The sequence below is a fragment of the Lupinus angustifolius genome, chromosome LG01 (assembly GCF_001865875.1).
Source record: "Lupinus angustifolius cultivar Tanjil chromosome LG01, LupAngTanjil_v1.0, whole genome shotgun sequence".
Taxonomy (NCBI): domain Eukaryota; kingdom Viridiplantae; phylum Streptophyta; class Magnoliopsida; order Fabales; family Fabaceae; genus Lupinus; species Lupinus angustifolius.
Genome location: NC_032009.1, coordinates 20140914 through 20165606, shown reverse-complemented (window position 1 = coordinate 20165606; position 24693 = coordinate 20140914). Strand labels below are relative to the sequence as shown.

The 24693-nt window shown below is 31.6% G+C and overlaps 5 protein-coding genes across 13 annotated transcripts; 4 read left to right on the top strand and 1 right to left on the bottom strand.

Annotated features, from left to right (window-relative positions):
- On the bottom strand, nucleotides 1981-2919 carry LOC109342487. Its single transcript, XM_019580467.1, has 2 exons — nucleotides 2800-2919; nucleotides 1981-2573 (listed from the first exon to the last, which is right to left on the bottom strand). Exons 1-2 carry the CDS (start codon nucleotides 2878-2880, stop codon nucleotides 2199-2201), a joined length of 456 nt encoding a protein of 151 aa, XP_019436012.1. The 5' UTR covers nucleotides 2881-2919; the 3' UTR covers nucleotides 1981-2198.
- LOC109352631 lies at nucleotides 5495-7446 on the top strand. 4 transcript variants are annotated; one of them, XM_019594783.1, is made up of 2 exons: nucleotides 5495-5792; nucleotides 6111-7446. In XM_019594783.1, exon 2 carries the CDS (start codon nucleotides 6146-6148, stop codon nucleotides 7136-7138), a length of 993 nt encoding a protein of 330 aa, XP_019450328.1. In that variant the 5' UTR covers nucleotides 5495-5792; nucleotides 6111-6145; the 3' UTR covers nucleotides 7139-7446. The 4 variants fall into 4 exon arrangements, with proteins under 4 accessions (XP_019450328.1, XP_019450319.1, XP_019450312.1 ...); XM_019594774.1 differs by having other exon boundaries at nucleotides 5502-5792; nucleotides 6104-7446; XM_019594767.1 differs by having other exon boundaries at nucleotides 5502-5792; nucleotides 6100-7446.
- Nucleotides 13423-15142, top strand: LOC109352623 (thioredoxin H-type-like). The gene is made up of 4 exons (XM_019594754.1): nucleotides 13423-13685; nucleotides 13759-13881; nucleotides 14292-14414; nucleotides 14786-15142. Exons 1-4 carry the CDS (start codon nucleotides 13665-13667, stop codon nucleotides 14924-14926), a joined length of 408 nt encoding a protein of 135 aa, XP_019450299.1. The 5' UTR covers nucleotides 13423-13664; the 3' UTR covers nucleotides 14927-15142.
- LOC109352586 (metal tolerance protein 1-like) lies at nucleotides 16754-20155 on the top strand. 6 transcript variants are annotated; one of them, XM_019594713.1, is made up of 3 exons: nucleotides 16795-16882; nucleotides 17088-17155; nucleotides 18601-20155. In XM_019594713.1, exon 3 carries the CDS (start codon nucleotides 18610-18612, stop codon nucleotides 19888-19890), a length of 1281 nt encoding a protein of 426 aa, XP_019450258.1. In that variant the 5' UTR covers nucleotides 16795-16882; nucleotides 17088-17155; nucleotides 18601-18609; the 3' UTR covers nucleotides 19891-20155. The 6 variants fall into 6 exon arrangements, with proteins under 6 accessions (XP_019450241.1, XP_019450264.1, XP_019450258.1 ...); XM_019594705.1 differs by having other exon boundaries at nucleotides 18598-20155; XM_019594696.1 differs by lacking the exon at nucleotides 17088-17155 and having other exon boundaries at nucleotides 16754-16882; nucleotides 18598-20155.
- On the top strand, nucleotides 20681-23018 carry LOC109352615 (probable WRKY transcription factor 70). The gene is made up of 4 exons (XM_019594742.1): nucleotides 20681-20737; nucleotides 20779-21116; nucleotides 21905-22009; nucleotides 22330-23018. The coding sequence occupies exons 2-4, from the start codon at nucleotides 20782-20784 to the stop codon at nucleotides 22796-22798; spliced, it is 909 nt and encodes a 302-aa protein (XP_019450287.1). The 5' UTR covers nucleotides 20681-20737; nucleotides 20779-20781; the 3' UTR covers nucleotides 22799-23018.

Below are 24693 nucleotides of genomic sequence, written 5' to 3'. Positions count from 1 at the left end.
TACATTTTGACTTTGGTATCAACATTTCTCTTAGGTGTATGGTATCACCAAGTAGAAGAGAAAATGTTTGGGAAAATCCCGGTTAGAAGTGGCTAGGTGCCATTAGAAGCTAGGTTCGTTAAACAAGAGTCTTGGTAGGAGAAATTAGAAGTAGTTGGGTCGTCTATTAGAAGTAGTGAGGAGCCATTAGAAGTGGGTGAAGGTAAATCATTAGAAGCTTGAAGTCCAAAATTGTCTTGGTGAAAGTGTGTTTGTAAAACATTGATTTTCATAGTGAAGAAAATCTCCCAAGATCAGAATGGGAAGCATGGATGTAGTTTGCATGTGGATAAGCAAACGAACCAGGATAAAAATCATCGTCTCATTCTTCTTATCCCTTAAATCTTTATGTTTTCGCATTGTTTGATTTACTTAACTTGACATTCACATCATTCAATGTTAAGTACATATTTTGTTATGTGCATTAACTCTATGTTATCATCTATAAGAATGTATACGAGTTTTGTTGAATCTTAGTAATCTTGGTGATTAAAGAAAATTGTTTCTCAAGAAACAAGAATTGATTAATTGATTAAGTCCTTGAGATAATTGATTATATGCATAAACAGTTAATCAATTAAAGCATTAGTTAATCTATTAAACATTGAGAAATTTTGTAAAAAAAATTGTAAATTGAATAACGATAATCATGTACCTAATCACCTATTCATCCCCCACCTCACCCCTCTAGGTGAAGTGTAGAGCCCTTATGTACCAGCATTTCATGTGTTATAAAGGAGTTGCATTGATCCTTGGGATATCGTTGGGTTACACTTGAGTGCTTCTTTTGGACGGTGAGGATGAATCTAACCCTGACCCTTAATGTCTCTAGTGCTTCGACTTATGTGCTGTCTAAATGTTAAAATAAAAAATATATTATGTAATTTGTGGTTTGATTCGATTCCAATGTTTCCTAAATTTCTAAAACCATAGACCGGGCCGAACTTAAATAGTTCCAAACAATAAACTGAATTGAACCATGAAATTGATCTGTGTTTTGTGGTTAGGTTTAGTTCGGTTCCACCGGTTTCGCAATTAAATCGGAACCTCTTACAAATAAAAGTAATACAAACAAATGGTGAATGATATAAATATTATAATTATAAATTTTTGCACTGACAGTACATAAATATTATACTCTAAATTCATGTGTTTCAACTCAAAAGTGAATTACTTTACAGGTTTTGTAATCTAAAGATATAACATTAATGTGGAAAGTTGTTCATTTAAGTTGAGTCAACATTTTAAGTTTTCCAAGATAAACCTTAAACTTTTGATTTCTTATATGTTGTCCTTAGTGCACTGGTTAACAAAACCCTTATTTCAAAATGGTTGTCATATGTTTAGGTTTTTGGTTGTAATTCTTGTAACTTTATCTTTGAATAATAAATTTCCAACCACATGCAAGGCCAGTCCATACTACGAGATATCGTGAAATTGAAAGTAAGCAAAGACAGTCCAGAACAGTAAGCAAGGGAAACAATTTTTCCGGAGCAACTTTAAGAGCATGATGCATTTAAAAAGGTGAACTTTCAAGTCACCTGTAGTCAAGATAACAAGTATTATCTCCTTTACAACCATACAAGATCTTTCATACAAAAAACAAAAGTGAACCAGGAATGTTTCTTGCCTCTTACAGTTTTTGTATTTTCTAGGAAAACAAAATGAGAGCGGTGAAACATATGGACCCTAAAAAGGGAAGACTCTTGAGTCTTGAATTACCTTCTACATCACTTACCCACTAGAAAAATGGATATATAATCATTCCCAATGTTAAGCAAAATTCCTCACCCGGTGGACAGAGAAATAACAAATCAATCGACTGGGGAAAACATGACGAATTGAACAGAGAAAAATCAACAATCAAACTTGAACAATATATAGTAGTAAACACATGATAACAACAACTATTTGTTTTAGAAGCATGATTTAAAACCATAATTAAAATTATAGTAGATTCAGTAACACTAGAGAATAATCCATTGTGAAATAAACTAAAAGGTCAAATGTCTACTATACAATGTATGTAGCTGCTACGTCTATGAGCTTGGTCAGATGTAGTTATTCCTTGCAAGAATAAATTATCCCTGGAAGGAATGTGATCTTAATCTATCTAGTCTACATATCTGGATATATATAAACCTGGGTTGGTTCTGTAATTAGAATTCAAGCTTCTTGGATAATCCAAGTTGAATGTTGTTCTTTCTTTTGTCTCCTGGTTTGACTTTGATGGGAGCACCAGGAGAAGTATTTATATCTTCTCGGAGGAGAGGGGAAGAAGGAGGTGGCGTCTTACAATCATCTGAGAGTTGATCTGGTGCAAGAATCCCTTCCTCGGTCTGGTTTGAAAGAATAATATGCATGAGATTCTGGTGCACTGATTCAAACATGTCTTCGTATGAAAGAGATTCAGCGTCATCCTTGTTAGTAATTCTCAATGTTTTCGGAACTACACGCTCAGGTGTCAGGTTCTTCTTAGTCGAAACATCATCACCTTGTTTCTGACAAGCTATAGAATCCATTAGCCAAAGCAACTGCAGGCACATATTATTATTAATATGTTTAAAATGAAAAGGATTCAGTCTAGTATTCTTCATTCTTGAATAATAATAATTATTATAATAGGGTTTGAGAATTACAAACAAAGTACAAAATTAATAAAGAAAAAGAGAAGAAAGGGGTGAAAATGATGATGACGATATTAATAATAAACTAAAAAAGGTTAGGATAATGAATGAGAGGAGGGAGCAGTGGTAGTACCTTAACAGTGAGAAAGGCGCCGCGGGAGAAGAAGAGAAAAGAGAATTGAGTGTAAAGAAGCGCCAAAAGCCCTCGCCTCATTTCTACCACCTCATCTCATTCATTTACACGTGTCCACCTTCTATTCGCTTTCAACATCTCCGGGGCCCAAGCCCAACAACTAATCACGCTATTCACTTTGACTTTCAACTCCATTCCTTTTAATCTCTGGATATCTCATAATCAGATTCTAGGTATTATACCTTATTATTTTTCTAAACATTTTACAATTCATTCATATCATTTGTTTTGGAAACAAAATAACTTATGTATTTTAATTTTACTCCTTATAAATTATTATTTTTATTTTATTACCTAATTTTTTCAATAAAATATATTAATAATAGAAATGTTTGTTGATTATAATATTTATGTACTACGATGCAAAAAAATTATAAACACTCACTACATCGTTCATCATTCATTTGTATTATTTTTTTAAGAATCAATAATAATTAAACATGAAGTCAGTAACAATGTATAAACTTATACACTATCAATGTATAGATTTTTTCTAATTTTTGTTTCCATGTAAATTTAGATATTACTACAATTTAAATAAAATGGAGAGTTTAAAATTTAGAAAATATAACATGGTGCGATCAATAGCTATAATATTTCATAAAAATGTGATCAATAAATAAATTAAACATTACAATCTGAAAATATACAAATCAAACCAACAAAACTTAAGTAGTAGTTGTTATTATTGTGATTAAGTAATTGCCTATTTTTATTATTATAGCTTTATGCAATAGTTTGGTTTAAAGTCATATGTTTCCCAACAAAGTATAGTACACTAACTTTTAGCATACACATGTGTCATGTACTCGGGTATTAGTGATATTATGATAACAGTGATACTAGTCTTATTGGCCATGATTTTCATCGTTCCTGGTATTGTTGATATGGATTACTCAGATTGTTACCAAACATTGTGAGTTAGAGACTTAAACATGACTCTTGTTTTTAAGCCCATAATACTTGGGTTTCTCTTCTTTCGAACCGTTACAATCTATGCACCTTATAGGGAGTATAGAGATTGCTAAGGAATATATTATACCTTATAACTCTACTATAAGATGTTATTTCTTAGACATTCCAAAAACCCTATAGGTGTACCCATTATAAACCTTGAGAAGTATATTGTATTGTACCATACCATAAGTTGGGACACTTGTCCTTTATATAAAGTGACCTAAGAGTCATTCTAAGCCCTAATGGTATAAGATATCATTGCACATAGATATTCATCGTATTAAGGGTAGTTTTCATCATAAAAATCATAGTAACCCATTTTTACTCCAGATTAGCATGAACTATATGACAAATGTGAATCTATTGTGTCACTTCATATGTTATAGTGATGGCTAAACCACCTGAAGATAAGGTCCATTATCCTAAGAGACATGCTTTTTGCATTATCGCACACTCCATCTTTACATAGAGATGGCAAAATGAGTCGTTCGGCTCATTTTGCCTATGCACGTAAATGTCTGCAATAACTTAAGCGGGCACATGCCTATCTACATTGGCTTAAATGACAAAATTAAATGTCCTACCCGTTTTAAAACGGGCTAACAGGCTTGTGGGCGGCCTGCAGACATTGTTGAATAATTAAAAAATCATTTAACAAATAAAACTAAACTAAAAAAAATTTTGTTCGTGGGATATCCGTGGGCCGCCCGCATTACTCAACTGAAATGTCATTGGGCTTGGCGGGAAAAACGGACAGGGCAAAACGGACAAATGAGCAAAATTTGTATGTCCTGTCCACACAAAAATTATATGCCCGCTTGCCCATTTTGCTATCTATATCTATGCATACATTAACTCAAGAAAAAAATATATCATTCAAGCATACATACATGCATTTAAAAGGAAAAAACAATATTTTCATACTTTCTTCTACTTATTTATCTATTCATTCATTCATGCATATAGAAAAGAAAAAATATATGATCAAATATTCATTAAATTATTCATTCACTCATTCATTAAATTACTCATTCTTCATGTATTCAAACCTAAAAATCTTTATTCATTAGCTAATGTACTCATTCATGCATACAAAAGAAAAAGAAAAAATCACCATTCATTGGCTTATTGTTCATTTATTCATGCAAAAATTAAAAAAAAATTATTGATTGACTTATGCATTCATTGCATTAAAAATAAAGATTCTTTATTCATTGGCTTATGCAAAAAGAAAATACATCATTCATACATATATCAACTTATTATATATATATATATATATAATTCATACATTTTTCTACTTATTTATTCATTCATACATATCTACATTTAAAAAAAAGTTATTCATATATTCTTAAACTTATGTATCCATTCATGCTCATACATTCTACTTAGATGTAATTTTACATTCTTCAGTGATGTATTCATACATAATAGCATGTATTAGGAAGGATTTGAGAAAAGGGAAAATAAAAGAAAAGAAATAGTGAAGGAAGGACATAGATTTGGAATTTCAATTAGAGTGATGGGCCACACAAAAAAAAAACACAGCGGGTTTCTTCTTTTATGCATCCATGATTGTGTTGTTGTGGTTCGTTTGTTGGAGTGGACCTCAGCAATACTCTCTCTCTCTAAGCAATCCCCCTCTCTCTCTCTCTCTCTCTCTCTCTCTCTCTCTCTCTCTCTCTCTCTCTCTCTCCATTTCCATTGCTTTTATTTTTAAAAATACCCCATTCTTCCTTCTTTCCACTTTCCATTATTATTAATTATTCTTTTGTTCCCATTTCAAAGCAAAAAAGAAATATCTTTGAATTGAGTAGAATCAACCCCTCACTCTCTGAAATGCAGCAGTTTAATGGGAATGGGACTGGGAATGGGGCACTTCATCACTAGTTCTTCACTCTCACTCATCGGAGGCTGTAAATTCGAGGTTCATTTTTTAGGTCTTTCACCTCAATTCCCCACTCCCATTTCAGGTACTGGATCGTTCTGCTTCCTTGCTTTATAATTCTCTCAATTGACCCTTTTTTGTTTATAAATTCATTCTATTTGTGAAACTAGTATACCTATATATATACATATATAGAGAGAGAGAGGAATTATAGTATAATTGTTTAGAGAGGAATAATAGTATAATTGTTGTTTTCATTTGTTAATTCCATTACATAAACAAACAAACGTGCCTCCCTCCAACTCTATCTCACTTGATTTTATTCTTTCAATTACTTTCCTTTGAAGTCAACAAAGTTTGTGTTGTGTGTGTTGATTATGATTGGTTGTTAGATAGAGTGCAGGCCGCATTGCCTTGAGCTGAATTGCCTAATCATCAATGGGGCTTCTTCTTTGGCTTTCTCTTCTTATATCCCTTCCTCATCTTCTCAACTCTCTATCTAGTACTACTACTACTGTTACTGCTGTTGCTACCACAACCCAAGCCAAGGCCCTCGATGCAATTCTTCAACACTATGCTTACATGGCTTTAATCACACCCATAACAGGTGCCATTTACAATGCAACAAACCTCCCTTCTAATTTCACCGGGGTTAAGGTAGCCGCATTGAGATTAAGGAGTGGAAGTTTAAGGAGGAGAGGTTTTTCAATGTACAATGAGTTTCAAATCCCAAAAGGGATCATTGAGAAACCATATGTCACAAGGTTGGTTCTCGTGTACCACAACTTGGGTGATTTGTCCACACGCTACTACTCCTTGCCCAATTACACTTACTTGGCTCCAGTGCTCGGACTACTCGCTTACGATGGTTCCAACTTGTCCGCTACTAATTTACCAGAGCTCAATGTCAAGGCCTCCGCTGACCCCATCAATATCAAGTTCCAGGATGTGAAATCTGCTCCTGATGGCACTGTTGCCAAATGTGTTTGGTTTGATTTACAGGGTTCGTCTAATTTCACCAATGTAACAGGAGGCAATACTTGTTCGACTACACAACAGGGTCATTACTCAATAGTAGTTGAGTCCACTGCTCTTCCTCCAGCACCAGCACCAGCACCATTGCCTCCTGCTCTCGCTCCTTCTGGTGGCTCGCCAAATTTAAAGCCAAGTGGTAAAGGGGAAAGCAAGAGTAACAAGAAGAAAGTGTGGATTATTGTTGGGTCTGTCTTGGGAGGACTAGCGTTATTGGCATTGTTGTCACTGTTGGTTTTGTGGGCACACAAATACAAACAGAAGAAGAAGATACAACAGATGGAAAGGGCTGCAGATGTGGGAGAAGCTCTTCACATGGCCTCGATAGGGGATACAAGAGCACCCGCTGCGACTGTCACTCGAACACAACCCACCATTGAACATGAATATACACCATGACTGGCACCCTATTTTTGTGCATAATCTTCAGTTGTTGCTGTTCCACTAATATTCAAGTTCAGTTACTACTGCATTCACAAAGTCTTCTCAAGACACCTCTTTTTGGTGGTGTCCTCCGCTTCACCTGGTTTGTTTGCTTAGGCTCTTTGGTTTTTGCATTTGGTAATATAGGATTTTTGTGTATATCTGTTATCTCTTTTATGATTCATTGTGGTGTGAATGGTAGCTGTCAAAAGTGATTCTATATGTTGATGTATGTTCCATTGAAAAGGAATAAAATGTTGTTGCAACATACTTTTTGGAGATAATTGAAACTTGAAACTTGATAACATATTACTATGAATGTTGTTTATACCCAACATGGTATGAATGTTCCATTACAAAACATTGCTCCTGAAAAAAGGATACTTGGAAACTTAAGGTGTTCTTATTTTGGTTAGACTGTTTTTCCTTTTTAAATGGTAAAAGACTGGTCATTCCTTTTGTTGTCATTGACTTGCTAATAATTGGGTTTGCTTAGAGGGCAATGATATTGGTATTCATGGATAGATACTTTAGCGTGCTAAAAGATATCCATAGAATTGATGACTAATAGGAAAGTTTAGTAATTGATTATGAATAAGCCAAATGGCTTAGAAGTAGATTACATGTAGAAGTAGTCACTGTGGTTTTGATGATTGTTTAATCTTAGACTGTAATTTGCTTCAAAGCAGACAAATGGCAGAAGTAAATAAAGCGATCCCAATCCACCCAACAGAAATGGCTCTCTTACAGCACAGTGCGCCAATTAATACAATTTTCCAAGAAATAATAGTCTCCTGCTCATTAAATATACCTGCTGCTGAGTAATATTCTCCTATAAGTAATAGTACCACTTCAATTTGTATATTATTATTACAATGATTTCATTCATGCACTTATTTGTAGAATAAAATGTAGCGAGTTTTTTTTTTTTGGTAGAAATAAAATGTAACGAGTTTAATATTTATATATCTGAAAAAAATTATTATATATCTTAAATAAAATTAGAGTGTGATATTATACATTGGTGGTATAAAATTAGAGTGTGATATCTATTACAAGGTGTTGGTCTAGTGGTGTAAGGCTCCACTGGATCTCTAAGGTCGATGATTCGATTCCTGGGAGCAACAATTGTTAGAAGGGACAGTCACGAACCCAAAAAAGATTAGTTATTTATCCAAAAAGATAGGAGGATACATTCAATAGTGTACTAAAATTAGTAAAATACATAGTTAATATTATTACTTCTTTTTTTTAAAAACTAATAATGATTAAAAAGAGTATTTGATAATGCAATAATATTGTATAAATATTGTATTCATTTTTTCTCATAAAACTATATATCATTTATCATTTATATTTAATCATTAGTGACTTTTTACGTAAATTAATTCAAACAATGATAGAGAAATCTTTACACATAAGTGTACACTCTAAAACTAATACATATGAGTTCGTGTACAAAACATTATATATATATATATATATATATATATATAACTCAAATTTAATAAAAAAAATATAATAACAATATATGAGTTTTATACGTTGTTGTCGTATCATCCAACATTCAATCCTCTTCAAAATAAATAGTGCAATTGAATGATAGATAATATATTAATTGTGTATAAAAAAATTTATATTGAGAGTACATAACTATTAAACGCAAATTAATATCTGGTGTGCAGAAATATTTTCATGCACTTTTTTATTTCTTATTATTCTCTTCCTTACATTATTTTAATGTTTCAAGGCATTGGTCTAGTAGTCTTCACTGAATCCCTAAGATTAATAGTTCGATTCCTAAGAGCGACATTTGTTGAGAAGACACAATCACGAACTCTAAAATAGAATAATTACTTACCAAAGAAGGTGAGATAATACCCTTGAAGTACCAAAAAATTGTTTCAAGAAACCTTACACCTATCATGCTATATATGATACCAGTCCCTAAATAATTAACATACAAAAATTATTAACCAATTACTTCATTACATGATAACATTTAAGGAGGGAAACAAGATTTGTTTCAATACCAATAATATTAAAACATTGAAAAAAGTAATAAATATTTAATATTTTAATTAACATTATATATTTTTATTAGCGTAAGATAGAATTAAGAACATCAAATACTTGTGATAGGTCTGATAGTCGTATTGTAGTCTGTTCTTATTGTGTTGGCAAAAGGTAGGTGAAATTACAGGTGGCGTGGCAGTACGCTGTTGGCGGTGTGTCAGTCGGAGAGTGATCTCGACCCCGACCAGGGAGGGTTGGCCCCAGGTGAATGACTCTAGGCTAAGCCCTTTAATTAGTTATATCTGGTCTTTGCTCGGCTAGAGGGGAGGCCATCTCAGGCAGTTAAGACGTCTAGATGACTGAGATAGAACAATTGCCCAAAGTATAGTAGTATGTTCGGTAGGCAAGCAATGTGATAGACTTTAGGTCGATTAGCAGGGTGTCGTTAGCCTTCTGGGTTGTGTGACACATGGCTGGTCGTCATTAATGTTCTTTGGTAATTGGACTATTTTGTGGCTTTGGTTATCAGACTGTTTTGTGGCGCAAAGTACTTGAGTGTGGTCAACCGATTCATTTCTTGCCCTATTTCGTCTTTGTTCTTGGGTCGCCGTTGGATCGTACTTTAGTGTTTTTAGGATGGGTATGATGTGTTTTGAGTTGGGTTGTGAGGGGTGGTCTGGGCACAGCCTCGTCTAAAAATAGGGAGAGTTCTCCTTCATTTTCTTCACTTTGCTTTCTGAATTCTCTGCTGCCAAACTTACTCCACTGTCGATCAACCTTGTCTTCTTTCAACTCTTTTTCAGTCTTCTTCCTAAGTAACTCTCTTTCCCTTATGCTTTCATAGTCATGGTCCTCATTACTGACCTAGAGTCTAGCTCTAATTAGGTGAAGGTCTCGTCTCGACCTCCTCCCAATTATGTTCGCGGTCGCCTTGTCACAGGGATCTGCTCGCCTAGGGAAGGTCGAGTGGTCTGACACTCCCATCCCCGCTGGCCTGTTTGAGGGGGAGAATGGTAGGAAGAGGGGTTGTAAGGATGAACTAGACAACTTTTCTAGAGAAGTGGCGTCTGGTCATGGATAGAGAATCAAGTTCTAAGTCTGATGTTTCTTCTAGTAATAGGTTGTTGATGTCGATAATGTATATTGAAAGGGCGAATAGGTTTTCAATTCTTGAGGGTCTAGACAACCCTGATTCCCGCTACTGGTGGATTTATCGGGAAGTGCTGGGTACCACCAGCTACTTCTCGGAGGATGTGACACCCAAAGTTGTGGTGTTGGCACGTGCGTCGAAATTGTTGAAAGCTATACCAAAAAAGTGTTGGTCTATTTTATTAATTACAACCACGATATTTTCTATTTTTAAATATGATTAATTTGTATATCTTGTTATTTTTATAAATTCCTAATAAAAAATACTTATATTTTCCACTGAATATATCTACTATTGTTATCCTATAATTAAATAATATAATAATAACTATAATTAAATAATATAATAATAGTAAGTAAACATCCCAAAATTTCTTGTTGGTTAAAATAATTCAAGAAATAAAGATATCATATGTCATATTATTTAAAGATGGATTCATCAGTGTCTTATAATGGTTAATAAATTATGCTAATAACTAATATATATTCAAAAGATGTTATAATGGTTGATTATAGTATTATTCATTAGTTATAAATCGTACGATCGATTATTTAAAGATGAAATCATTAGTGTCATATAAGAACTAATAAATTATCTTAGTATCATTTATAAATACTAAATTGTGATAGGATGTAATCATACATTATATTCGATATGTATAATTTTATAAAATATAAATCAAATCACTTAGTTATCACAATTAACATTTATTAGTTATTATAATTCTATAAATTTATTTCCATAATGAGGATTGACTAAAATTTAGATATCATAAATAATTTAAACAAAATATAAATGAAAAATAAAGAAATTATTCTTGTCCATATATGAGAATGCTAAAAGTTCAGAACATTTTTAAATTGAAGATGAAAATCGACAAACACGTAATAAAAATAAAGACATTATTCTTATACACTCATATATTAATTGCAACCTCTAATAATTGTATTTGAGGTGGTGAGTTTTCTTTTCTGCAAATGTTAAAATAAAGAACATGATCAATCCATATTTATTGTGAGAAAAATAAATACATTGGAAAAAAATTAACATACATCATGTGAGACAAATGAAGTTATTGCTCTAGAAGACAAAAAAACAATTACCATTCAAAAAATTATATGATGAAGAAATCATATCCACCAACAAAGAAAAAAATTGAAAGAGTATAAAAATAAAATCATATAATGACTAATAAATTATATCTCATATGTTATATTATTTAATGATGGATTCATCAGTGTCAAATAATTGCTAATAAATTATGCTAGTAACTAATATATATTCAAAAGTTGTTATAATGACTGATTATAATATTTCTTTATTGGTTGTAAATCGTATGTTATATTATTTAAGGATAAAATCATTAGTGTCATATAAGAACTAATAAATTATCCTAATATCAATTATAAAGAGTAAATCGTGATAGGATGAAATCATACGTTATATTCGATATCTATAATTCTACCAAATATAAATCAAATCACTAGTTATCACAATCAACATTTATTAGTTATAAGATTGCAAATTTATCTCCGTAATGGGGATTACCTAAAATTTGGAAATAAAAAATAATTTAAACAAAATATAAATGAAAAAAATAAAGACATTATTCTTATACATATATAGGAATGTCAAAAATTCAGAACACTTTTAAATTGAAAATGAATAACAACAAACACATAATAAATATAAAGACATTATTATTCTACACTCATATATTATTTGAAACAAAGAACATGATCAATCCACGTTAGAAAAATAAATACATCATGAAAAAAACTTAACATTCATCATGTGATAAAAATGAAGTTATTGTTATAGAAGGCAAAAAAAATTATCATACAAAAAATTATATGATGAAGAAATTGTATCTATGATCTATCAAGAAAGAAAAAATTGAAAAATTATAAAAATAAAATCATTTTTGTATGCTGGTTTTGAATATTTTAGATTTGTTTAACAAAATTTGAAAAAGTGAGAAATAGTATAAATTATATATACTAACAAAGAAAAAATTAAAAGAGTATAAAATCATACTTATAAGTGAGTTTGAGTGTTGAAGATAGTAGTTTGTTGAACAAAATTTGAAAAAGTTAGAAATAGTGTTTATTTTGATTAGAGAGAATGTAAATAGAAGGCAAAAAGTAATTATATGATGAAGAAATTATATCTATTAACAAAGAAAACTTGAAAGAAAATAAGAATAAAATCACAGTATGAGAATTGAAGATGATAGATTTGTTGAAATCTTTTGAAAAAATGAGAAATAGTATAAATTATATCAGTCAACAAAGAAAAAATTAAAAGAGTATAAAATCATACCTATGAGTAAGTTTGAGGGTTGAAGATGATAAAAGAGAATACAAAAAAGTGGAGAATGTTTGAGTAAAAATAGTAAAACAAATGATAATATGCTTATATGATATTTTTGGATTTTTATTTTATTTGACAATAATAACCTCCTTTTGCATACCTATCACAAATAAAAAGTGTCCATTTTAATAATTTCAACAATCATTCAAATTGACAAAAAAAATATTTTTTTTTACACTTGTAACAAATATAAAGTTTTAATAGCCATTTCCTTTGTTATGTAGCATTCACCTATTAGAACAATTGCTTGCTTGTATAACGATGGGAAGTGGTATATATTGACTAAAATAATATTACTAAAATCAAGTAATCTCGTTCATTGCATTTTTTGCCACTAAAATATGTTGATGCATCCCAAAAAGAAGCAAACTTTGGAAGAAGCTATTAAAAACAAATAAGATTATTATTGTCTTCTTCAAATCTTATCTCCTAATTCACATACATTGCTATTTCTCAACCAAATCTGCAAACTAATAACTTTTCCAAATCTCAATTTTGGAGGCAATTCATCAGTTTTCTCTCATTTTTACATTCTGGTATTGTTTCGATTTAATTATCTATTCTAATTTTCATTTAATTAATCATTGATGGGCTTCTTTGAATTCCTGATATAGAAAAATTGTTATTATGTTGTGTGTTATAATCAATAACCAAAGTGATTTTGTGATCCTATTGCCCATTTGTTTTATTTTCTTTACTTTTGAATTTTGGTAGGAAGGAGTTGAGGCAAAATTGAGAAATTATATAGCAAAACAATGTTTAACATATTGCCTAATGTGTCTTTTCCTTTGGTTTTGTTGTAATTTGAATGCTCATTGCTCTCACTAATCAAGTATTTTGTGAGTTGCAGACATTTATCTCTCTTTGAATTTATGAAATGTGTTGTGTTAAAATTGGTGATATTTCTGTTTTCAGGAGTCAGTTTATTTAGAGATTGCACTTTTGTGGCTTCGAAACAAATACATGGGGATTTGTACGGCTAAGGTAACAATATTTTGATACTTCAATCATAATCATTATACTTCAATCACAATCATTATACTTCTAATACTTGTAGCCTCTAGCTAGAGATAATGATTCTGATCATGATGTGGAGCTTGTTTCTGGGAACGTGCAACTTATTACCACAAAAGAATCTTGGGACCAAAAGTTAGAAGAAGCAAGGCATGATGGCAAAATTGTAAGTTTTCCATCTTATATATCTAATCTTTAATCAATGCAGTAATGTTCAATGTTATCTTAATTAAGGCCTATTATCATTTTGTTGATGTTTGGTCGAACACTGTTTAATTTACCATTGATGTAATTCATCACTTAGGTCCTCCTAAGATACACCAAATAGGGTATTTGGAATATATATAACTGCCATGGACTTAAAGTCTTAAAGTAACACAATGTGTTGGTCTCATAGAAAGTTTCAAAATGCCATCACATGGGTCCCTTTGGGGACTTGAAGGGATTAAATATAAGTTGATATCGTTTTAAACTACCTTAGTGCAGACTATTGAAGGGTATATATTGCACCTCGCCTACTTTATTATTTATTCTGTTTGGATAAAATAATTAACACTAAAGCTTCATGTTGAACAGGTGATTGCAAATTTCAGTGCAACATGGTGTGATCCTTGTAAAATGATCGCACCATGTTACTGCGAGTTATCAAAGAAACATCCATCCATTTTGTTCTTATTAGTTGATGTGGATGAACTGGCTGTAAGCACTGAACCTACATATATTATTATTATTATGATCATTTTGTGTAATCGCCTAGTCCCATGTGGGGATATCTCGTGCTCTCTCACCAAAATAAAACAAGAAATATATTAATTTATGGAGTATTGAGGCTCAGCTTCAACTTAAAGGTTGTTGGTTGGATACATTTATATTTCTCATGCCTTAAGGTATCATTTCTATTAGTTTAGTGAGTATTCCACTTGACATATTCATTTAGAATGAATAGCATATTCAACTCCCCTTGTCCTTCGGCCAATATATTAATCTTAATTTGACTTACGGATCCTTAATTTTCAAACATTGGATAATCAAAACTCTAAAGGATCCATGCATGGGTATGTGTGTTGCAGGATTTTAGCAGTTCATGGGACATCAAAGCCACACCAACCTTCTTCTTTCTTAGAGATGGAAAAGAGTTTGACAAACTTGTAGGAGCCAACAAGCCAGAGTTGGAAAAGAAGATTGCTGCACTTACTAAATCACTTCCCTAGTGTCTATTAATAACAATTGTTGTTTTATTCCTATTACTAAAAGTTGTTGAAAAAGCTAAGGCTTTTCTTTTGTTACTATTGTAGTAAGTAGCAAAAGCTATGGTCTTGTCTCTTCACATCACAACCCCTCATCTTGGGTATCCTACATGTTTTGCCATGGTTTTGTTTATATTTTTTTCATTTGATGTAAATATAATATATGATGATTCAAATGAATCTCTTGGATGAACCAAGTAAACTTACCATGTTTTAGGAAATATTTTCCTGCTAGTGCTAGCTATAAGTGTTTTGAGTAGGAGTAGAGTTGATGAAAGGTAGTTGGTCTGGTTGTAGCAGTATTCCCCTACCATAGTGATAGGTTTTGATGAATGAAAGTCATAGAAGGTTTAACTTAATGAAATGGAGATCCTTTGTCTCATGTTGTGTCTCCCAGTTTTCCACCAATTGTAATGTGTTATTCAATTAAATAAAAATATCACAACTACATAATTATGTTGGATGCTATAATTTGATTGGACAGAGACAAAAAATATTATGAAAGATAAGTATAACTTTATAATTATCCTTTAAGAAAGTGAATTTTGGCATAACTATAAGGTTATTGGACTTGTGACCTAGAGGTTATTAGTTCAAATATTAAAAACAATCTTTTTAATTATAAGAGTAAAATTGCATACATCTAATTTCTTCACACCCTACTACTTAAAGAGATTCTCATAATGCACATTATGAGACACTTACCCTTATTTAAAGTCTCAATAATGATATATTATTCTCCAAAATCAACCTATAAATTATTTCATAATATAGGAACAAAGGAAAGTTCACGGGTGACTTGGATACCAACTAGTTCATAGACAAAGAACCTGTTTTGTTACTTGTAGAGAACATGTTCCAATAATTTTTTTGAGTTATATAAACTAATATGAAGTCACCATAGCTCCTCGTTTACTTGTGCAAATTAAAGGCTTACATATGAATTATTAAATCGAGAATGAAATTGAGTGGGTGTCAATAATGGTGCTATGTAGAAAACGTGTTACCAAATATGAATTTGAAAACTTCCTTTGTGGTTGAGCACTTGCTAACACCTCAACTATGCTTGACAGAGAAACTACTATAGAAACTCTACCTTATCAGTTTTTTTATTCTTCTAATTTATATTCTCTGGTTCCTCTTTCACAATTTAACCATTTTTATTTTATTTTTGTTATTTTCATTCTTCTAATTTCACTTTCTTGCCATTTTAATTTTCTTCATTTAGGGTTTAGTCATCAATGGACTTGTTATTTCTATCTTATCAAAGAGCAATTCATGGTTAGTTAAGTTTATTATTGATAAGAAAGATTACCCTTCTTTTATTTGGATCGGTAGTATAAAAGATTTTTACACTGTATCTATCAATTATTTACGTTGAATTACTATTAATTTTTCATTTAAATAAATGACGGATGATGCACAAACTGTATGTAAAACTTTACAAAGTATGTGCATAGATATTATAAAAGAAGTAACATTATGTTTAATAATATATTTTTTTTGGTATTATTATCTTCTTATATTTTTTTGAGTAAAAAACTAATATTTTTCGAAATTTTTAGTTATCCTTTCCGATAAGTGTTAAACACAAAAATTGAAACCTTAAGAGGATGGTTTAATGATATAACTTGTTTTTAATTCAAGTACAACACATAATAAAATTTATTTAGTGGGTTGGAGAATCTCTGTTTTTTTTTTAATATTTTGATCAAAACTAATATCTATTTAACTTCCAATAAAAGCTTTACATTCCATTTGGTGATAATCTTTACTTCCGAAATAAAATATATTTTGGGATGTTGATGAGTTTGAAATGATATGATCGGTTATTAAGATCAACCAACCACATCTAAAACCAAACGAGTTACCAATCACAAACCCTAATCTTTCTACCACCTTCCTAAATCGCCAATTCTGGTATGTGATGTTTACTATCCTCCTATTTTTATATCCTTTATTTCGAATCTTCTTTATCTTTTTCTCAATTATTTTTCTTTTCTTTTCTTTTTAAGTTGGGTATAGTATTAGTATATACTTAAATCACCTCAACAATACATAACCAATCTGAATCTCCTCTTTTTACTTTTGTTTCCCAAAAAAGCTTCTTTTTTTGTTATCAAAGTGCGGTGTATGAGTATCATCAGAATCGCGTTTTAATTTTGAAGGCGAAGCTCATAGTCAAACCAATTGGTACCACATTTTTTACAATTCAATATTACCCTTTTATTTTTTCAATCATAATGATCCCTTTTGTTTTGTCTGAATGCTCAATCGCTTTTTGTGTCACCAATATTGTGCTTTGGTGTAAGGAAGGAGCATCCATATGCATTTTTTGAAACTTTTCTTTCAATCCTTGCTTTGCAGTGTCAATGTCAATTTCTCTTTGAGCTCAGCAATTATTAAAATGTCACTGAATTTTTGCCTCATCTAAAGCTCATTTTGCTTGAAGTTTTTTCTCGCTTTCAAATTTCTTCATTTTGGCCAAACAATGGTTATACCTTTGCGCTTTAGTTGTGAGTTATGATCAATCAAACATAATTTTTTATTTAATTTTATTTTATTATTACATTGAATTATCTATTTTTGAGGGTAAACCTCGGCAAGATGTCACGAGTTCCTTTAAGTTTCTGCTTAGTGATCAAGGTGTCATGGGTTCAAATCCTATAAACAACCTTTTCACTTGTTGAAGTTTGACTGCATATATATATCATCCATAGATCCCACTAGGTGGGAGTCTACTGACATTTTTTTATTGAATTGTTTATTTTGTAAAGGAACTCTAAGGCACAGGTTTTAAATCTATCTTACCATGTTTGTTTGTGTATTAGGAATTTTTTGTAAAGTTATAAATTATGTTGTATTAATCAGTCATATTATCGTTCTACAACAAAGTTTAAACCCTTTGTGGTTGAATGGATATCACTTTAACAAATTCATTTACTAATGCAATTGTTGCCCTTATATTTGCAATCAATTGGTTGTTACTTGATACAATATAAAGTCGTCACTTTTATAAGTACTCCAACTGGAATTTCAATTGAATCCATAGACTTTCCATGCCTTTCTGGTTAGATCAATTTATAGTCACAATATACACTAACAATTCCTACTACATCTTGCCGAAGTAGGAATTTTATTTCATGGCTTATGCATTCATATTGACTCACCTAAAATTAGGAAGGGTATTTTTTTCACTTTCATCCGTGTGATTTTAGTGTTTACTCCTTATAGTAGAGCATCAAGACCCAAGCATCCATTTAATTCATATATAATAGATATTTAGTGGTTTTTCTTTTGGTATTCCTAAGGAATGTTCATATCTGTAATGATGTCACCTACTGTCTTATTGTTCAACCTCTTTCTTTATGTTGCATTTCCTATGGCTTTTCAACAATATGTCCCCCGTTCAGTAGTTGGAAATATATATTGTTTAAGCACCAGGATTTGAGGTCTACTTGCCATCTATTATTGTCATCTGTTCTGATATAATTTACTCAATTGGGTCAGTGCATTAATGTTTTATTTGACCCTGATTTTATGCTCTGAATCATCAGATTACACTTATTTTTCCTGTGCATTTTAGTGTTTGTTAAGTCATGCTCCTGTTGTCTGATTTTTTTTTCCAACTGAAGAAGTCATCACAGATGGAAGCACAAAGCTCTGACCATGCCCAAGTTATTGAAATCAGTGGACCTATTCCTGATGTAAGGAATCCAGAAGAAAGTAAGATTTGTGGGGAAGGACCATGTGGATTCGCAGATGCTGGATCCATCTCTAATGATTCTGAAGAACGATCAACTTCCATGCGAAAGCTTTTGATGGCAGTGGTCCTTTGTATTATTTTCATGACTGTTGAAATAGTTGGTGGCATCAAAGCTAACAGTCTCGCAATATTGACTGATGCAGCACATTTGCTTTCGGATGTTGCAGCCTTTGCCATCTCCTTATTTTCTTTATGGGCTGCTGGATGGGAAGCTACTCCCCGCCAGTCATATGGATTTTTTCGAATTGAGATACTTGGTGCTTTGGTTTCTATCCAAATGATATGGTTGCTTGCTGGGATTCTGGTATATGAAGCCATTGATAGAATCATTGCTGGCCCTCGCGAGGTGGATGGATTTTTAATGTTTTTAGTTTCTGCATTTGGTCTAGTGGTTAACATCCTCATGGCTTTTTTATTGGGGCATGATCATGGCCATGGTGGACATGATCATCACGGCCATGAGCATGGTCATCATGGCCACAACCATGGATATTCAGTGTCTACCCATCATGATGTAAAGCATACAATTACTGAGCACCGTCATACTCATGACGACCATGCAGACCATAATGATGAAAAGCATGGCCATGAAGACCACATACACCATCATGATCACGAAGACCACATACACCATCATGATCACGAAGACCACATACACCATCATGATCACAAGGAGGTCAATGAACCACTTCTTGGTGAATCAAAAGACGGGCATGAGAAGAAGCAATGGAACATAAATGTACAGGGGGCTTATCTTCATGTACTTGGGGACTCTGTTCAGAGTGTTGGGGTGATGATTGGGGGAGCAGTGATATGGTATAAGCCTGAATGGCAAATAGTTGATTTGATTTGCACTTTAATCTTTTCAGTAATTGTTTTGGGGACTACTATCAATATGTTGAGAAACATATTGGAAGTCCTGATGGAGAGCACGCCGCGTGAGATTGATGCAACTAAGCTTGAAAGAGGGCTGTTGGAGATGGAAGAAGTAGTGGCTGTTCATGAGCTGCATATATGGGCCATTACAGTGGGGAAGGTTTTGCTAGCTTCTCATGTTAAAATCAGACCTGAAGCAAACGCAGACCTGGTGCTGGACAAGGTTATAAACTACATCAAAAGGGTTTATAATATCAGTCATGTAACTATACAGATTGAGCGCTAGTACATTTCTTTTAATTTTTATATTATGTTCATTTTGTAATCTGAATAGAGCGCTATTACATTTCTTTTAATTTTCATTATCAAATAGTGTTAGGTTTTATCATTATATGGTATATTTTAAGGGGGGAAATTGTTTCTCGTAGTACATTTTTGGGATAAGATCAATCCTTGGACATTTTTAAGGAAATTACTTCCTCGTTATCTGTGTAACGTTTCTCATTTTTTGTGATGAGAAAACTCTAAATAAAATGGGTGGTCTTCCTTCATTACATAATAACTATGTATTCTTCTTCCCTAATACTTTTTAAATACATAAAAATTATCATTTGTGCTTTTGATCGAACACAGTTGTGATCCGCATAATACAACTGTCTAATGTGGTCATCGCATGACGCACTATGATGATATCAGCTCTGACGTAAACCAAATCTAAGCAATTTCATGTACACGTGGCACACGTTTGGCCGTCCAACTCCGACGCGGGTAGTTTCTAGTTCCCATGTTGACTTGCCAATTTTTATGGCCAGGTTCGTTTCATCTAAGTTCCATTTGTATTTTACAATTTGCAAGTTGCTCACACATCTCATATATTACCTTTATTTTAGTGTTTTCTATATGCCATGTGACTGTATTTCTTATTAAATTTTATTCCCTGAAATAAATAGAAAGAAATTTGATTGTTTGACCCAAAGAAAATTATTATGTAGTGGTAATTAATATCTATGTATAAAAGAGATGAGAACATTGATTTGGTGGCACTTGTGTTGTGTTTGGTTTGGGTTATTATTGTGAGCGATAGAAATAGGGAGAAGGCACTAAGGAAGGTAGCTGGAATTGAATTGGAAAGAAAAGGGATGATAGTGAAGTAAGAGTTGAATGAATATTGGAGAAAATGGAGAAAATGGAGAATGGAAGAAAGGCATTTGAGGAGCTAGTGAGAGGGCATGAATTTGCAAAACAGCTTAGACAAATCATCAATATTGATGAAAATAATAATGATAATAATAATAATGATGATGATGATGAGTCAGTAACTGTGTTTGCTCAATATCTTCTCACCAAAGTCCTCAACTCATTTACTAACACACTCTTCCTCTTCAACAAATATCCTTCTTACCAATCCCATCATATACAACTCATGGATTCTTCCTCTATTACACCTTCTCAATCTCAACTAAGTCCCAACACTTCTACCATAAAGGACAGAAGGGGGTGTCACAAGAGAAGGTATTTATTTATTTCCTTCATCTTTTTTTATACATCTTATTACCACCTTTTAGATCTTGCTTATCAGAAGGGAATTTAACATGTATTAATAACCTTCAACACCCATATATACAACTTTTAATAATTAAGATTAATAACTCATACTTCTGTCAAACATTGGATACTACAGAATCAAGCACTAAGCCTTAGATTTCAATGTAATCATATTTTAATCATATTTCTTTATAAACCAGCTTTTAGATCTTAAATTTTTTTCTATCATATCATCAATTACACTTTTCATCTCACCAGTATAATGGGAGTCTGAACATTGTATGATCTCTAAGATAATCAAATACTGTATACACTAGTAAGTTAAGTTCTTCTTTATGGATAATGTTCCTCGAAAATGAATGATTATCATAAGGTAAGTAAAGGTACAATCATGATTGATTAATGAAAGTTAAATTAAGATATCAAAACATTTTAGATAGTTAATAGTGAATATAGTTTTAGTTAAGTAACTTTATTTTAATGTTAATTTATAGGAGTTGTTTTCCTTCCTTTTAATACCCTAATGGTTGTTTATTATTTGTTTGTTTCTTACTAACTCTTGTCTAATGTTGTTCAGCATCCTCAAACTCTGATGAATAATTATACGATGTAACTAGTCATCACTGTCTTTAATTTTTTTATCCCGTTACTACTTACTAGGCACTTGGACAAAATTAATCATAGTTTGGTTAAATTTTCGGAATGGATAATTAGGATTTATAATTCATTTATATTAATCTTCAATTTGCGTGCAGTAGAACTGCAGAAACCACAGAAGAGGTGTCGGAAACTCCAACAATTGATAACCATCAATGGAGAAAGTATGGTCAAAAACCCATCCTAAATGCCAAATATTCAAGGTTAGATATATATCAAACATTAAGCTCTTCCCTTCCCATTATAGTAAATGATATTTTTATACTAATTTTATCAACATAACTTTTTTGTTTACTCTATAATTATACTGATCAAAATATTTTTCTTGTTACAAAAGCAAAGAGTCTTTTAATGATCCATAGGTTCAAATTATGCGTCAAAAATAGTAGTGCATGTCAGAAAAAACTGGAGCGAATTATATGAATATTTTTATTACCAAGTAATTTGGCCTACATCTTTCTCCTTTTCTGTGTTGAAGTTGAACCTAACATGATATATATGTCCATCGAATATATATATACAGGAACTATTACAGGTGCAGTCACAAGTTAGATCAAGGTTGCAAAGCTACAAAACAAGTGCAGAGAGTTCAAGAGAAGCCTCCCTTGTATAAGACCATCTATTGTGGGCACCATACTTGCAAAGATCAGTTAAACCATGAGATCATACTTGATAACACTTCTCCTTCTGACTCTTCCATATTCCTTATCAGCTTTGACAACACCAAACAAGATTGTCCCTTTTTATCATCTTCTTTTCCTTCATCATCAATGATCAAAAGGGATGAGTGCAATAGAGAGGAATTCATTCCCATGTCTTCCTTTGATGATTACTTAATCTCTCCTCAACCTACTTTAGATGCTTCTCAAATGCATGTTACTCAATCATCAACCCTTGAATTAGATCAAAGCTTGGATGTGATGGATGGTGTCCTATATGGTTCTTTAGATCATAGTGATGATCTCTTTCAGTTTCAGCCCTATGTTGGATGAAAAATCTTTCTTCTATTACCTCCTACTTCATAAAATAAGTATGGTATAAAATGTGATGTAAGAGGATAAAAGTAGTGAAAAATAAATAAGAGAATGGTTATGTTCTGATTTTCAAATTTATTTCTCTTTTACTTCAACTTTAGAGTGGAAGCAGTGCTAGAAAAAAATCTATAATCTTTTTGTTCAAAGTTGGAAGAGCTTGAGCTACATCATTATAATACCTGTAATTTTGTATAATAGCATATTGCCAAAATAGTTAGATTTGTTTTCTAAGTTATTTTATGTTTTCAAATAGATTTTATTAATATATTTTTTCAAATGAGTTCTTTACATTATTTTTATTTTCAAATTGAATTTATAAGTTGGTTTTCTGTTAAAGATATTTTGTAGACTTTTATATTCTAAACTGAATGATACAAAATTTTCAGTTTTAGTTTATAATTGAGATTTACTAAAAAAGAATTTCCGTAACACCAAAATGAATAAACAAAATTATCCAATCGAATTGGAAAAAAAGGTAATAGTTTTGCCTAATTTATATTAAAAATTGAGACTTTTCATTATAGCAAAAGAAATGAAAATCCTACAATTTATGGTACTTTACCTAAAGAATATTAAGTTTTGATAGTTAAACATAAGAATCTTTGAATTTCTTTATAAATTTAATGAGTATGTATTGCAAAATTAAAAGCTTTTACACTATAAATACACCAACCTTTTTCTCTTTATCATTCCACACATGTGCATGAAATAAAAGGAGTTTAGAGAACCTTTAAAATCAATATTATATAAAGGAGTTTATGAAACGAGCCAAAATTTTAGGCATTTACCCTTTCTGTAACTTTGATTGGTTTGTTTTGTATTACACGACTGACTTCAAAATGGTCAAGTGGAATAGACTTATGTTTTTGAATATATTCTTATGGAGTTATAGTATCACCGAAAACAAGTTCCTAATCTTCTAGTCTTTTTAGAAATCTAATTAGTTTTATATTATTAGATCAATATCTTATTAGTAGTTATAGTTTTGTATATTAAAGGGCATATTTTTATATTCTATTAGATTTGTTTAATATTATATATATATATATATATATATATATTCTTTATTCCATGATCCCGATTAAGAAAATATGGAAGATAATATGCTCTCTATGAAGGAATAAATTAATAGCAGCGGGTCCCGGCAAGATCTGTTGAGTTGTATTTTTTCAGTTATGAAATGAGATCTGATGTCTCTAATCTCATCATTAATAATAAAACAAAAATAATAAAAATAATGTTTTAAATTTTCAATTAACATAATATATTTTTATTTGCATTAAGGATTTTCCATGGTGGGTCTGTGCATCCAAAAAGGTAATGGGATGGTCTGTGTACGACTTACTGTGAAACAAGTGCAGCAGAAAAAACCCATTAATCCTGACTCACCACTTAACTAATCATCATATTAAATAAACTTTTCTTGCCTATAAAAAGTTTAAAATAAATTATTATTACTCATCATCGTTATATTATCATCATTCTACCAATGCTTAGATTAGAAAATTATCAATATCAGGAAGCCAACTCCTATATTAATAAAAACGAGTAAATCAATTATTATTACACTATAAATACACTTACAGTATAGGTGAATACATCCATTCTATAATTGTTGAATCGTATTTGAATATTGTCCTTGGTAGTGTGTTAATAAATTTATGTAATGAGGTTGAAATTGTTGTCCAATGAGATTATATAATATATGTGGTCTCTATCTTGTGAATAAATGGTTCCATTTTCCATGAATGTGCTTCGAAAATATGGTGATGAGTGGACCTTTACAATTTACATACGTGTGGACTATGGAGAATGAAACATTTCCAAATCCTAAACTGCAAATGAAAGAGTTT